General features: G+C 37.2%; 2 protein-coding genes across 2 annotated transcripts; both read left to right on the forward strand.

The window, feature by feature from the left end:
* Positions 1-147: 147 nt before the first annotated feature.
* On the forward strand, positions 148-12,305 carry LOC108851273 (BEACH domain-containing protein C1-like). Its single transcript, XM_057007172.1, has 28 exons — positions 148-1,849; positions 1,995-2,779; positions 2,852-3,487; positions 3,563-3,697; positions 3,775-3,879; positions 5,008-5,121; positions 5,195-5,271; positions 5,389-5,470; positions 5,576-5,902; positions 5,972-6,555; positions 6,640-6,724; positions 6,799-6,993; positions 7,073-7,630; positions 7,705-7,848; positions 7,910-8,454; positions 8,531-8,600; positions 8,708-8,791; positions 8,864-8,920; positions 8,999-9,067; positions 9,159-9,245; positions 9,340-9,456; positions 9,538-9,687; positions 9,758-9,936; positions 10,004-10,214; positions 10,289-10,631; positions 10,974-11,692; positions 11,944-12,066; positions 12,169-12,305. The coding sequence occupies exons 1-28, from the start codon at positions 148-150 to the stop codon at positions 12,199-12,201; spliced, it is 8,316 nt and encodes a 2,771-aa protein (XP_056863152.1). The 3' UTR covers positions 12,202-12,305.
* A 2,342-nt stretch (positions 12,306-14,647) lies between these two features.
* LOC108853975 (protein LITTLE ZIPPER 2-like) lies at positions 14,648-15,285 on the forward strand. The gene is made up of 2 exons (XM_057007049.1): positions 14,648-14,851; positions 14,942-15,285. Exons 1-2 carry the CDS (start codon positions 14,706-14,708, stop codon positions 15,099-15,101), a joined length of 306 nt encoding a protein of 101 aa, XP_056863029.1. The 5' UTR covers positions 14,648-14,705; the 3' UTR covers positions 15,102-15,285.
* The last annotated feature ends 200 nt before the right edge of the window (positions 15,286-15,485 follow it).

The following is a 15,485-nucleotide window of genomic DNA, read 5'->3' on the forward strand; positions in this document are numbered from 1 at the left end:
TAATATTTTTATTTACATTTCAGCTTCATTTTGGTTTCCTTGTTCCCCACGTCAGTGCTCATTAAACATTACTTGTTAATCTCTTTGGTGTTAAACAGGTGGTGAGTGAGATATCTGTTTCCGTAGGTTCTCTATTAGCTCTTTAAAATGGAAGAAGACGAAGAAAAAACACTCAACATTGCTGATAAGCCTGTCGCAGAGAACAGTTTTGATATAGGGAACCCTAGTTTCATTCCTGATGAAAATGCTGATGATGAAGGGATTAGCTTAGATGACAATTTTGAACAAGTTTCTCTAAGAGAGGAGACGTCGCTTTCATCAACGAGTCTAGATCCTCTGGTTCAGTCCCCACATACACACAAACCAAAGGATACAACGCAAAACGTTTCTCCAGAGTTGCTCCATCTAGTTGATTCTGCCATCATGGGCAAGCCTGAAAGCTTAGACAAACTAAAGAACATTGTCACCGGTGCTGAAAGTTTTGGGTCTGGAGAGGACGCAGAGACTATTGCTTTCCTTGTTATTGATTCTCTTTTAGCTACCATGGGTGGAGTTGAGAGCTTTGAAGAGGATGAAGATAGCAACCCACCTAGCGTGATGCTGAACTCTCGTGCCGCCATTGTATCGGGCGAGCTTATCCCTACCCTTCCTTGTTATGGTGATAGTGTTGTCTTCATGTCCCCTAGGACACTCATGGTGAGGGGATTGCTTGCTATCTTACGTTCTTGCACGAGGAACAGAGCTATGTGCTCTACGGCGGGGCTGTTAAGTGTTCTCTTGAGATCGGTAGAGGAGATACTTGCCAAGGATGGCAATATGAAATGGAATGCATCAGCTTTGTTGCAATGTATTCAACACTTAGCTGGACACTCACTTAGTGTAGAAGACTTACATAGATGGCTTCAGGTTATTAAAACATCTCTTCAAACAGTGTGGTCAAGCCCCTTGATGGATGCATTAGAGAAGGCAATGAGCGGTAATGAATCAAGAGGACCTTCATGTAGCTTTGAGTTCGTTGGTGAAAGCTCAGGGCTACTTGGTCCAGGAGAAACTCGTTGGCCTTTTACTAACGGCTATGCATTTGCAACTTGGATTTACATTGAATCATTTGCTGACACACTAAACGCTTCAACCGCAGCCGCCGCCATTGCTGCCGCTTCAGCCGCCAAATCAGGAAAGACATCGGCAGCTGCTAATGTACATGGTGGTGAAGGTACTGCTCATATGCCACGTCTGTTCAGCTTCTTGACTCCTGATAGTAACCAAGGAATCGAAGTGTACTTCTATGCACAGTTCTTAGTAGTTGAGAGTGGTCGTGGGAGAGGAAACAGAGCTTCACTTCATTTCACTCATGCGTTTAAGCCTCAGTGTTGGTACTTCATTGGTCTTGAACATACATGTAACCAAGGGCTCTTAGGAAACTCAGAGAGTGAGCTGCGTCTGTACATAGACGGTTCCTTGTATGAGACTCTTCCTTTTGAGTTTCCTCGTATATCCAAACCACTTTCTTCTTGTTGCATTGGATCAAACCCTCCTCCTCCTGCATCATCTGCTGACCGTCGTCGGCGTCAGTGTGCTTTGTTTGCTGAGATGGGACCAGTGTACATATTTAAAGAACCCATTGGTCCTGAAAGAATGACAAGATTAGCATCAAGAGGTGGTGATGTTTTGCCTTGTTTTGGAAATGGGGCTGGTCTTCCATGGTTAGCTACAAATGACCATGTCCGAAAATGGGCAGAGGAAAGCAGTCTTTTGGATTCAGAGCTTGGAGTGTACATTCACTTACTTTACCACCCATGTCTACTAAGTGGACGGTTCTGTCCAGATGCTTCTCTCTCTGGAGCTGCAGGTACCTATGATTATCCTCTTGATTCTATTTATAAGTATGACCATTTTAAGTCTATATTAAAATATCTATATCCGTGCATGAACACCGAAAAAACATCTAGTGTTCTATAGTACTGAAAAATATCTGTTTATTTTTTTGGGTTAAGGTACTTTAAGACGACCAGCTGAAGTGATTGGACAAGTCCATGTAGCAACGAGATTGAAGTCAGTGGAGTCCTTCTGGGCCTTAGCTTATGGAGGACCAATGTCTTTGCTTCCTCTAACAGTTAGCAATGTGTGTAAAGATACTCTTGAGCCATCTTCTAGTAATGTCCCATTGTCTTTGACTACATACTCTCTTGCTGCACCTATCTTTAGAATCATCTCAGTTGCTATTCAACATCCTGGGAACAATGAAGAGTTGTCTCGTACTCGAGGCCCTGAGATTCTAGCCACCATCCTTGGTTACCTTCTTCACTCACTCTCATCACTTGATCTCAACCATGATAGAGTAGAAGATGATGAGCTAGTTGCTTCCATTGTGTTGGTTTGTCAGTCTCAAAAGATCAACCATGCTCTCAAAGTGCAGCTCTTCCGGACACTACTATTGGATCTGAAAATATGGAGTGTGTGCAACTACAGACTTCAGAAGAAGCTCTTGTCATCTCTTCAAGATATGGTCTTCACTGAAGCAATAGCTATGAGGGATGCTGATGCTATTCAGATACTTCTTGATGGATGTAGGAGATGTTACTGGACGGTTCAAGAGAAAGACTCTGTGAACACTTTTTCTCTAGATGGGGATGTGCGTCCAATGTGGGAAGTTAATGCATTGGTTGATGAGCTTTTGGTGATCATTGAACTTCTAATGGGAGCAGCATCTTCTTCCTTTGCTTCTGCTGATGTTCACAGATTACTTGGATTCATAGTTGATAGTCCACAGCCAAATCAGGTAACAAGTTACATTAACTGTCACTTCTGAGATCTTTGCTCTGACATAGTTTGATTGATACCTCTATTTTAGGTTGCAAGAGTATTACATCTCATGTTTAGGTTGGTTGTACAGCCAAATGCTGCAAAGGCTCAGACTTTTGCAGAGGTATTCATCACATCAAATGGGATAGAAACACTTCTTGTTCTTCTCCAGAGAGAAGCTAAAGCAGGTGATGACAACGTTGTAGAATCTGTGTCTAAGGATGGAACAAGAATGCCAACTGATCATAGTGAACAGAGTCATAACAATGAGTCTGGTTTGTTAAAGCAGTTGGATTCAGTTCCACAAGGCACTCATGCTCATGATAGTGACTCAGTTACCATCTCCAACTCCATGAATGATGACATAACATCCTCTGTTTCTGAAACTCCACTCAGTAACAACACAAGGAACAATACAAGAAACAATACGGACGATAGTGACCGCGTTGTGGTTGGAATCATTAGATTGATAGGTGCCTTGATTTCAAAAGGGCACTTAAAGTTTTCTCCTGGTTCCAAGTCTGATGGCATGAGCAACCTCATGAGTCATGGGCTTCTTGAAAGTGGTGGAACAATGTTTGATGATAAAGTATCTTTGCTTCTATTTGCATTGCTTAAAGCATTTCAAGCAGCTCCAAACAGGTTGATGACTGAGAATGTCTATACAACTTTGCTTGGGACCTCGGTATGTTCTGTTCTTCTTTCATTTTGTTTTGTCTGTCTTCATCTGTGCTAACCTGTAATGATCATTTGCTTGAAGATTAATGGTTCATCAACAGAGGATGGCCTGAACTTTTATGATTCAGGTCATCGCTTTGAACACCTTCAGCTTCTGTTAATCCTCTTGCGTTCTCTACCGTTTGCATCTAAGGCTCTACAAAAACGAGCGCTTCAGGTATAAATGTCATAGCCATAGAGACACTTTTGTGCAGCTAGTTTTGTATCTTTCTGAACTCACTATTTCTATGTTAGGATCTTCTATTTTTGGCTTGTAGCCATCCTGAAAACAGAAGCAGCCTGACAAAAATGGAAGAGTGGCCTGAGTGGATCTTGGAGACCTTGATCTCAAACTACGAGGTACAACTTCTAACCTTAGAACATCTCCAAAAGACATTCTATAATTTCAAATATGAAATTTCTTGCTCTAAAAAAAAAAACTTTAAAACTTCAGATTTAAAGTTTTTAAGAGTAAAACTTGAAGTTTCACAATTCAAAACTTCAAATTTGAAATTTCATATTTTTGTTTGCATTTTGGTCCTTACAATTATACATCACAATTATAATTCTTAAATATTTTCTCATTTATCATGTTAACTTTTAAAAAATTTATATCTCATGAAAAATTCACTTTTTTATAAATTTAACTTTTACCCATAAAATTAAATAAAAGTTTAAAATAAGATTTCAAAAGTTATAAACTAGATTTAGACAAAAATAATACAAACGAATCTTAACAACAAAAAGCTTTGTTTTGATAAAAAAACAACAAAAAAGCTTTTTTCTTAAAAAATTACATGAAGACTTACACAAATTTAAATATTACAACAACATTAATATTCAGATAAATTTGATGAGGAACCTCCAAAATCTCCAAAATATTGTCCAGACAAATTTTGTGTAGCCAAAGATGATTGTAATTGTTGTTTTCATGGGTTTTCGTATGATTATTTTAGCAATATTTATTTTCTTCTTTTACTTTTTTGTTCATGATACAATGTATTTAAATTTTTATGATCACCCGATTTCAACAAATTTTAGTTTTTAATCTACAAATTAAAAAATAAAGAGAGTCAATTTTACTTCAAAATTCACTAGCTAATCATATATGCATTACAGAAATAATTTTATGGAATAATATGATAGTCATTTGAAATTTAATATTAATTATGTTATTTCTATTTAAAAACTAAAATTTTAATATAAAATTTTATTAATTAATATTGTTGTAATATTTTTATATGTGTGCTAGTTATTCACAATTTTTTTAAATAAATTTAAATTAATTATGACAAATATAAGGACAAAAAAAAATAAAATACAAATATTTTAAAGTTAAGTTTGAAATTTACTTTTGGAGAAAACACTTTAACTTCAAATATAGAGTTTTGGAAACTTCATAGCACTTAGAAAGTTTCCCTCCATGATTGTCTTGTCATTAACCAGCAAGCTCTCTTTATATGCTGACTATTTTGTGTTCACACACAGAGAGATGCAGGGAGACGGTATGCTTCACCTAGTTCTGCTGAGGTGGAAGATCTGATTCATAACTTCTTGATTATAATGTTGGAACATTCAATGCGCCAGAAGGATGGTTGGAAGGTATATTTGTTTGCCTCAGCTCTCTACCAGTTTATATCATTTTCACATTTAACTGCTTTTGCTCCTTTTACAGGATATTGAGGCTATAACTCATTGTGCAGAGTGGCTCTCTATTATTGGTGGGTCTAGCACTGGAGAGAAACGCATTAGGTAGTTTCATGCACCAACTTTTTACACTTTTTGTTGCTTCTTCACATGTATTTTGAGAGATACATGGTGTTATGTTCAATTGTATTTTACACTTTTTTGTTCTCTTAAATTTTTCAGGCGTGAGGAATCACTGCCAATTTTCAAAAGAAGGCTTCTTGGTGGGTTGCTAGACTTTGCTGCCAAAGAACTAAAAGCTCAGGTAACTCTTGTTTTCATTTGAAGCTCTGTGTGTGTTTTCACCTGTTTTGTTACACTATGTGACTGCTATAGCTTGACCTATACATTGTTATTTCCCCCTCAACAGACTCAAGTTATCGCTGCTGCATCAGCTGAAGTCGCAGCAGAGAGTCTAGCACCAAAAGAAGCAAAGGCTGGAGTTGAAAACGCTGCTCAGCTTTCAGTGTTTCTTGTGGAAAACACAATTGTGATTTTGATGCTTGTGGAAGATCATTTGAGACTACAAAGCAAGCAGAACTGTGCTGCAAAAGCAGTCGATGTTTCTCCATCTCCTCTGTCTCTTGTTTATCCCATTAACAACCGTCCGTACACATTGACCACAGTAGGAGAATCATCAGAGGTTTCTAGCAGCCGTGCTTCAGTGTCCAGTGATTCAGGAGGGGTCCATTTAGATGTAAGTGGATATACTTTGCAACCATTATCTGTTAAGGACGCTCACTTTCTTACTTTACTTTTTCTTCAGATACTTGCTTCAATGGCTGATTCAAGTGGCCAAATATCTACAGCAGTAATGGAGCGTCTTGCTGCTGCTGCAGCAGCTGAGCCTTATGAATCTGTTTCATGCGCCTTTGTTTCATATGGTAGCTGTACAATGGACTTGGCTGAGGGCTGGAAGTACAGGAGTAGATTGTGGTATGGTGTTGGACTACCTCCTAAAACAACTTGTTTTGGTGGTGGTGGAAGTGGTTGGGACTCTTGGAAATGTTCTTTACAAAAAGATGCTCATGGCAAATGGATTGAACTTCCTTTGGTTAAAAAATCAGTATCCATGCTTCAAGCTTTGCTGCTTGATGAGTCTAGACTTGGAGGTGGCCTAGGAATTGGTGGAGGGTCTGGTACTGGGATGGGAGGGATGGAAGCTCTTTACCAGTTGCTGGATAGTGATCAGCCTTTCTTATGCATGCTTAGAATGGTTCTCTTGTCTTTGAGGGAAGAAGACCATGGTGAAGATAGTTTGTTGATGAAAAATTTAAGTTCTGAAGATGGTTCTTCTAGTGGACCATTAGATATCAGTTCTCAGATGTCACCATCAGCATTATTGTGGAGGTAAATCAAGAAAATATCATTGATACTTGTTGCCCACTCAAGTTTATGTAAAGAAGTTAAAGTGTCTTGTCTTTTGATCTTCAGTGTGCTATCTCCTTTTTTAAACATGCCAATATCTAATTCAAAGAGGCAGAGAGTATTGGTTACTACATGTGTTCTATATTCTGAGGTTAGTTCTCCATATTTTCACATTCTTTTGTGTGGATTGATTTGATGCTCACTTTGATACCAAGTGTGTTGCAGGTATGGCATGCTGTGAGCAGAGACAAAAGGCCACTAAGAAAGCAGTATTTAGAGGCTATACTACCACCATTTGTTGCAATTCTAAGAAAGTGGCGACCTCTTTTAGCTGGCATTCATGAACTTTCCACTGCTGATGGTTTGAATCCTCTTGCTGTTGATGATCGTGCCTTGGCTGCTGATGCACTTCCCATTGAGGTTCCACAAGTCTTTTCACATTCCCTAAGAGGTTTTGTTGTGTGTTATTGAACTGTGTTGTTGTTTCTTTGTATCCTAGGCGGCTCTTTCTATGATATCTCCTGAGTGGGCAGCTGCTTTTGCATCTCCTCCTTCTGCAATGGCACTAGCCATGATAGCCGCAGGTGCAGCTGGTTCGGAAGCGCCTCCACCTCCAGCACCACCAGCACCTCCATCTCTTAGGCGAGACACTTCACTGCTTGAGCGTAAGAGTGCCAAACTTCAGAGCTTCTCAAGCTTCCAGAAGCCCTTGCAGGCTCCCAAAGATGACACACCAGGTACACCAAGAGCTAAGGCTGCTGCAAAAGCAGCTGCCCTGGCTGCAGCACGAGATCTTGAACGTAGTGCCAAGATTGGTACGGGGAGAGGTTTAAGTGCTGTTGCAATGGCCACATCTGGTCAGAGGAGGACCATCAGTGACATGGAGCGTTTACAGAGGTGGAACGACTCTGAAGCTATGGGAGTAGCATGGATGGAGTGTCTCCAACCAGTGGATACAAAATCAGTTTATGGCAAAGACTTTAATGCCTTGTCCTACAAGTTTATTGCTGTGCTTGTTGCAAGCTTTGCCTTGGCACGTAACATGCAGAGATCTGAGGTTAGATCTCTTTCCTTGTCACACTTTGTTGTATTCCCTCTGTACACTCTAATCCACATTCAACTACTCACTAGATTGATAGGCGTAAACGAGATGATAACATAGTGAGGAACCGCTTGTGCATGGGAGTACGTGGTTGGAGAAAATTAATACGTTACTTGGAAGAGATGAGATGCTTCTTTGGACCCTTTGGAGACCATTTATGCAGTTCCAAACACGTAAGCCTGGTCTAAATATGAAACATGTCAAGGTTATGTAATAACACATTCACATCTGCAGGTTTTCTGGAAACTGGATTCTATGGAAAGTTCTTTAAGAATGAGACAGTGTTTAAGGAGGAACTACACTGGTACTGATCATGTTGAGGAAGCAGTAAACTATGATGATCAGACAGACCATGATGCAACTTTTCGTGCTGCTCAAGAAATATCAAAGGAGATAATGTATGAAGATGATGAATATAAGGATGCAGATGATCTTGAACACAAAGGGAAAAATGAAGAGAGGATGTCTGGCTCACTTGAGGATGCAATAGAACTGTCAAGTGGTATCAGTGATCCTCGACCATTGAGTGACCAAGACGTGGTTCAAAATTCTAGAGACTTGGTTCTCAAGGAACTTGATGAAAGGATTGTTCTTGAAGTTTCATCTTCTATGGTCCGACCACTAAGGGTTGTGAAAGGAACCTTTCAGATAACAACAAGGAGAATAAATTTTCTTGTTGACATGAGTGAAGGCCAACATGTGGATGGTTCAGAATCAGGAGACCAAGAAAGAGATCGAAGTTGGTTGATGTCTTCTCTTCATCAGATTTATAGCCGAAGGTAAAAGTTTCATCATCTCACTGTTTGTCTATATCTAGCTCACTATTTTAACACACTCTACTTCTTGAATATATAGATATCAACTTCGAAAGAGTGCTTTGGAAATATTCATGGTCGACCGTTCAAACTTCTTCTTTGATTTTGGGGTATCTCAAGAACCCTTTCTGTTACATTATATTCATCTCTTTGTTGTTAATTTCTTACCTCCTCTAACCACCACAAGTACTTTTCTGAACTCTGATGAACACCATAGAACACTGAGGGAAGAAGTAATGCATATAGGACTATTGTTCAAGCAAGGCCTCCTCATTTAAACAATATATACTTGACAACTCAGGTTTGTGTGTTTTTGTCCATCTTAAGTGTTCTCTAAGTGCTGCAAAACTTACATAAAATGTTTCCTCTATAGAGTCCAGAACAACTTTTGAGAAGAACTCAGTTAATGGAACGATGGTCTAGATGGGAGGTATGCTATTTCATTTTCTCCTTCTAATAACATCTGGAGTAAGCCTTTATGTTGTTATAAGCTGTATCCTTTTTGCAGATCAGCAACTTTGAGTACTTAATGCAGCTCAACACGTTGTCTGGACGTAGTTATAATGACATCACTCAGGTAAATCTTGTTGAGTTGTTGTTGTGAGAATGCTTTAACTTTTATGTAAAAAAATTTTGATGTCATTTTATTTTTTGTTAATTTTTTGCAGTATCCTGTTTTCCCATGGATTCTGTCTGACTATACATCAGAAGTCTTGGACCTAACAAATCCATCTAGCTTTAGAGATCTTTCTAAGGTGGTGCTACTTGTAGTTTTGGCTCTATACCTGCATATAATGGGCCCATTTTAAGCTTGAAAGCTTGTTGTAATGTGAGTTTGTATATGTTCAGCCTATTGGTGCATTAAACCCAGAGCGGCTCAAGAAGTTTCAAGAACAGTATACAAACTTTGAAGATCCAGTAATCCCCAAGTTCCATTATAGTTCACATTACTCAAGTGCTGGAGCAGTAGGTTATCTTCTCTATGACACAGTGTTTATGATGGTCCCATGCACTATGTTTAATCATTTGGTTTATCCCATGTGGTAGGTGTTGCTTTATCTAGCTAGAGTGGAACCTTTTACAACACTTTCAGTTCAGCTGCACGGTGGAAAGTTCGCCCGGGAAGACCGAATGTTTTCAGACATAGCAGCCACATGGAAAGGAGTTCTCCAAGATATGGAGAATGTGAAGGAGCTGGTAAGTTCCTCTTCTTTGCAAGTGAAGAGTGTAGCCATATATGTTCATGACACATCACTATGCTTTGTAGGTTCCAGAGTTGTTTTACCTTCCCGAGGTGTTGACCAACGAGAATCATACAAAGCTTGGTACTGTAAACCTTCCTCCGTGGGCTAAAACCCCTGTTGACTTTGTACACAAGCAACGAATGGCTCTTGAGAGCGACCATGTCTCTGCACATTTGCATGAATGGATTGATCTCATTTTTGGGTAAGTTTCCTACTTGGTGCTAGAAAATTTTGATTGCTTTTTACACTTATCAACTTATTCATTTTAGGTATAAGCAACGTGGTAAGGAAGCTATAATGTCAAATAATGTGTTCTTCTACACTACATACGAAGGGACTGTTGATATAGACAAGATCAAGGATCCTGTACAACAACGAGCTACTCAGGACAAGATAGCTTACCTAGGGCAAACACCTTCCCAGCTTTTGACTGTGCCTCACGTCAAAAGAATGCCTCTTAAAGATGTCCTTCACATGCAGGTAACACGGTTATGTTATGAGGTTCTAAGTTACAAAGAGCTGAATCTGACAAACACTTCAAAACTCTTGTTCAGACAATCTTTAGGAACCCAAAGGAGATAAAACCGTATCCAGTTACAGCTCCAGAGCACTGCAACTTACCTGCTGCAGCCATCAAGGCATCTTCTGATAACGTTGTGGTCGTTGACATGAATGGTCCTGCAGCACATATTGCACAGCATAAGTGGCAACCAAACACACCTGACGGCCAGAGCACTCCTTTCATCTTTCATCACGCCAAGGAGGCTTCAACTGGTGTGACGTTGATACGTATGTTCAAAGGTGATTCTGAATATCCTCAAGCACAGGCTTATGGGTCATCAGGAATCAGAAGTTCTTCAGTGACTTCTATTACAACCGATGGAGAGATTATCACTGGTAAGCATGTTTTTAAGGGTTATGAACTCTGTTGTGACGGTTTGGTGATTAATAAAATAGAAATACACTCAAATAGCAATAATCATGTTTTTATGACATAATTAACACACAAGAGGAATATTTCTAAAAATAACATTTATTAAAAAAAATTTAAAAATTACATTTGGGTTTTAAGATTTAATTTGATTAGGGTTCACGGTTTATTATTTAAGGTTGGTGTAAGATTAAGTTTTAGGAGTTAGGGTCATTTAGATATTTTTATCATTGTGTTATTTTCTGGAATAAACTTTTAAAATGTGCTATTTTGGAGATCTTCTTTTAATGAAATTTTATGTTATTTAGGTGGACATGTGGATAATAGCATCAAGCTAGTCTCATCTGATGGAGCCAAAACACTAGAAACAGCTTTTGGTCACTGTGCTCCTGTAACATGCCTAGCTTTGTCTCCAGACAGCAACTTCCTTGTGACAGGTTCAAGAGATACAACTCTTTTGATGTGGAGGTTTCACAAGGGAGTCACTTCTCAAACAAGTGAGTCCCAACAGACTAAAAGCTCTGAGGCACCTTCCTCCGCAAGCAACACCTTGGCTAACAAAGGCAAAAAGCGACGCATTGAAGGTCCCATACGAGTGCTACATGGCCACTTAAGAGAAGTAACATGTTGCTGTGTTAGCTCAGATCATGGAATAGTTGTTTCTTCCTCTGAATCACCGGATGTTCTAGTGCATTCCATAAGGAAAGGCCGACTAATAAGACGGCTTGTTGGCGTCAAAGCCAATGCTCTATGCATCTCTTCTGGTGGAGTTATAGTGGTTTGGAGTAGATCAGATCGTTCTATCAGCACGTTCACTATCAATGGTGTTCTTATTTCGAAAGCGAAACTTCCTTCCTCTTGTACTATAAGCTGCATGGAACTATCCATGGATGGTCAAAACGTTGTGGTCGGCGTGAACTCGTTGTCCTACACTGGTGAAGAAGATTCATCAAGTGGAGACAATGCAATTAACATACTGGACGTTCCATCTCCATCTATATGCTTCCTCAATTTATATACTCTCAAGGTATTACCAGCACCGGATTTTGGGGTCTTAAGCAATTTAGTAAGAGTTTTAGTAAAAATATTTTAAAAAAATTGGGAGCATATATTCAAATACATTAACTCGGAAACTTTTGAGGGTTCAATGCTAATGTTTCACTTAGCTATGTTTAGAACTGGAGTATTACTTTATTATTCAAGGGCCTTAGATGGCTCTTGATGTTGTTGAAGAATATAACTTTTCCTAACAAACAAGAAACTCTTCTTCTTTTGTAGGTATTCCATGTGATGAAGCTTGGTAAAGTGCAGAATATTACAGCTATGGCTCTGAACATAGACAACACTAACCTCTTAGTTTCCACTGAAGATAAGCAGTTGATCATCTTCACCAGCCCATCTGTAAGTTTTTGTTACCATGTTTACATTTTGAGCATACAATTCTTATCACTAGTAAGATGGTTTTGTAAATAAGCATCTACTTCTGTTTCAAATTGCGTGTAGTTAAAGTCGAAGGTGGTGGATCAGAATTGGTGAAGCTTGGCTCTGAATAAACATGTATTCAATCAACCCTTTCGCTAAAATCAACATTAAGCTTCGCTTAACTTTCACATGTTTGTTTCGGAGTGTTGGTGTAAATGATACTGTCACAGTAAAATCATTCTGTGAGCATCCCTTTGCTTACAACGTTATTAGGATGACCCAAAAGTTCTTGGTACGTGGATACGTACTTTATAGAAACATATACGTTGATAAGTCTAATCAATATAACTAAACTAACGACTTTTATAGATTATGTTACTATTCCCACACAACCGACACAATTTTTACGCCCAAGTTAAATAAAACTCATCACTGTAAGCAGTACCAACTACAGAATCACCCAAATTCTACGGTAATTTTTTGCCATTTATGATAATTGCTTCATGCTTTTACAATCTTTAGTTTATGTAATGTTGGGATGCATGGTATCCATCATCTCTTTGTTTGTGGTAGACAATGCTAACTCTAAGAATAGCTAGAAATAGTAGAGAATAATAGGCTAATAATGTAGCCGCTGACTCTCTTGCAAAGGTCGCACTATATAGGTCTCTCCGGGTCTTGTATTGAATCCTTGTTCTAGAAATATAATTCAGTTTGTTGTCAAAAAAAAAGAAAAAAATAGGTATATAATTATAACATCTTTGATCATTTTTGAAGCATGCTAATAATTCTAGATGTTGACTTGTTACTCCAATTTGCCATTTAGTCTTTAGTAGTATTAGCTTCTTCCCCATATTCTTTAATATTTTTTTTTGGTTTCATCTCAAGAAAATATCAACACAAGAAATGAGTAACAATTTTTAGTGGTCCTAGTCCTTAGCCTCATCAATTATGCTTTTTGCTTCTATTCATATCACATGATTATATTTTATATAGGAACTATTGATATATAGAGGTCTCTAAGAGTATAAGGAATCAAGCTTCTTTTCTCTTAAATTTTTGGCTCCAATTATGAGGAAAGATGCCAATGTGCTGCCGCCGGGAATCCAAGACCTCGACATTGGAAAGAGTTTGGTAGGAAGTTAAAATAGTGTTTCAATGGTGTTTTTACGTTAGAATCAATCAATTACATAGATATATTAGTAAATTAAAATTACTATATAATAGTCAGGTGTTTTGAATTATTATTGGTTCTGCTAGCCAGTCTAAAAGATTTCAGACAAAAAACATGTCATCCAATTGTTTATTATACTCCCTCCCTATCGGAAAGTAGGAATCTGTTAGATTTTTTTTTTTAATTCTACGAGATAGATTTTCTATATTTTAAAAATATTTTGTATACTGTAAAGATACATTAATTAAAAATATTTGAATAGATTAAATATTATTGATTGATAATTATTAAAATTTGCATAATATAAATAAATAAAAGTTTAACTGTAAATATCCATTGTATTTTTAATATATTTGAATAATTTAGAAAATCTTATTTCAGGAACGGAAAAAAAGATTTGGATTAATCAAAGTGAATTTTTGGCCAAGCAATTGATAATCACTTACAAAATTGACCAATAAATTAATGTAAAACATGTTTCAGTTAATTTAGTGTATTTTTATCACAAGTCACAATAAACAGAATAAATATTTTTTTACTAAAATATTATATATTTAGTTATATATATTATATATTTAGTTATATATATAAAATGTATATGTATACAATATAATGTATATATATATAATATAATGAATATATATATTCAAAAGATATAAAATATAATGTAAACTAAAGTTACTCTTTATATATATTTAACTTTGACTAATCAAATCAAAACTAAATTTTTATTTCCAATCAAAACCTAACAAATAACATTTTTTATAATTTAAACTTTTAAATAATTAATGAAGTTTCAATACCAAAGATACAAACTGAAGTCTTAAAATTATAAACTTTATTTTTGATAAAATAATATTATTTGAGCATGAAATCACCTAATATAACTAATTAGCAAAAGGAAAAAAAATCAAATTCAAATTAAATTAATACCAACGTCGAGTTAGTCCAGTGGTAAAAAAAAGGTTGTAGCTGTAGTTATAAAAAAAAATCAAACTAATATAACTAAAACAAGAAAGAAATCAAATCAAACTTTAGTCCATACTTTGTAACTTTTCCCTTGTCGGTTACAATACAAGTAAAGAATATGTGTGAAACTGAATGACTTGTCTATCGTTATGGTCTATTTAGTATGTACCTCAACTGTTTGAATATTGTAAGTATTCAATCAAGTACCTCACTAAAGTCTCCTGTATGAATATTGTAAGTATTCAATCAAGAACAAGAAACAGAAAGAGAGAGAGTGAGAGTCTGTTTTGGTCTTCTTCTTCATCATCTGCGTTCTAAACCCATGCATCAACGGTCCCTCTTGTAATCATGAGTTTCCTTTTACCATCATTACCTTCAAAAGACTTCATCATCACTGTCTCCCTCTCTTACAAAACACAAGCTTATCTATTTCTATATAAAGCTTACTTTCCCGTTATGTGTTACTCAGTTCTTTATGCGGGATAATACTAGAAAGAAGATGTGTCTGAGACCTTCAGAATCATTCCCGGACACACGCACACCCACGATGACATCAGCTTCGTGCCACAACAAACGTAAACTTAAGACACAAACCCATCTCCGTGTCCTTAATCTCACCAGGTTCAGTTTCAGACACAATTGACTCTGTTTTAGCCTTCTGAATTACAAGTTTATAACAACCTGTTTTCTTTTTTCCTTTTTTGGACGCAGGAGGAGAAGAATACTGTGGGCAGAGAAGAAGATGGAGATGAGAAACATGAAGCTCTTTCTAGAGAATCAAAGCATTATACGAGAGAACGAGGCTTTAAAGAAGAAAGCACTTCTTCTCCACCAAGAAAATAATGCTCTCTTCTCTCTGCTTCATCCATAACTCTCCCCTGTTTCATCCTCCTCCTTCCTCTAGTGATCTTCATGAAGCATGTTTCTTTAGTACGTTTGTTTTCGCCTTCTCTACTAAAATAAAGAAACCTCAGGCTCCGGACCCAAAGTTGGAGCCTAGATTCATCTATGTACTAAATATTAATATATATATCCATGATCATCATCTTCTTTTAGTGATGTTCAAAAAATCACCAAACAATAACTAGATGCTTAGTAAAAAGCTACCAAGATTATGGGAGTTGGCCGAACCTAGTCACTTACAAATTTTAAGTGTTAGTAAAAAAATTTAAGGTTTAAAGTGTCAATGTTGGGCACAATTTTCAAAAAAAAGATTATGTGATTTTCCCCAAATTTTTGTTATATTTTTATTTTT

This window comes from Raphanus sativus, chromosome 4 (genome assembly GCF_000801105.2).
Source record: "Raphanus sativus cultivar WK10039 chromosome 4, ASM80110v3, whole genome shotgun sequence".
Taxonomy (NCBI): domain Eukaryota; kingdom Viridiplantae; phylum Streptophyta; class Magnoliopsida; order Brassicales; family Brassicaceae; genus Raphanus; species Raphanus sativus.

Bases quoted from the DNA above. Each gene is read 5' to 3' on its own strand.
- LOC108851273 (XM_057007172.1), top strand. From the start codon at position 148: ATGGAAGAAGACGAAGAAAAAACACTCAACATTGCTGATAAGCCTGTC. The intron at 5,471-5,575 runs GTAACTCTTGTT...CCCCCTCAACAG, and splicing joins CCAAAGAACTAAAAGCTCAG to ACTCAAGTTATCGCTGCTGC. The intron at 5,903-5,971 runs GTAAGTGGATAT...CTTTTTCTTCAG, and splicing joins CAGGAGGGGTCCATTTAGAT to ATACTTGCTTCAATGGCTGA.
- LOC108853975 (XM_057007049.1), top strand. From the start codon at position 14,706: ATGCGGGATAATACTAGAAAGAAGATGTGTCTGAGACCTTCAGAATCA. The intron at 14,852-14,941 runs GTTCAGTTTCAG...TTTTGGACGCAG, and splicing joins CGTGTCCTTAATCTCACCAG to GAGGAGAAGAATACTGTGGG.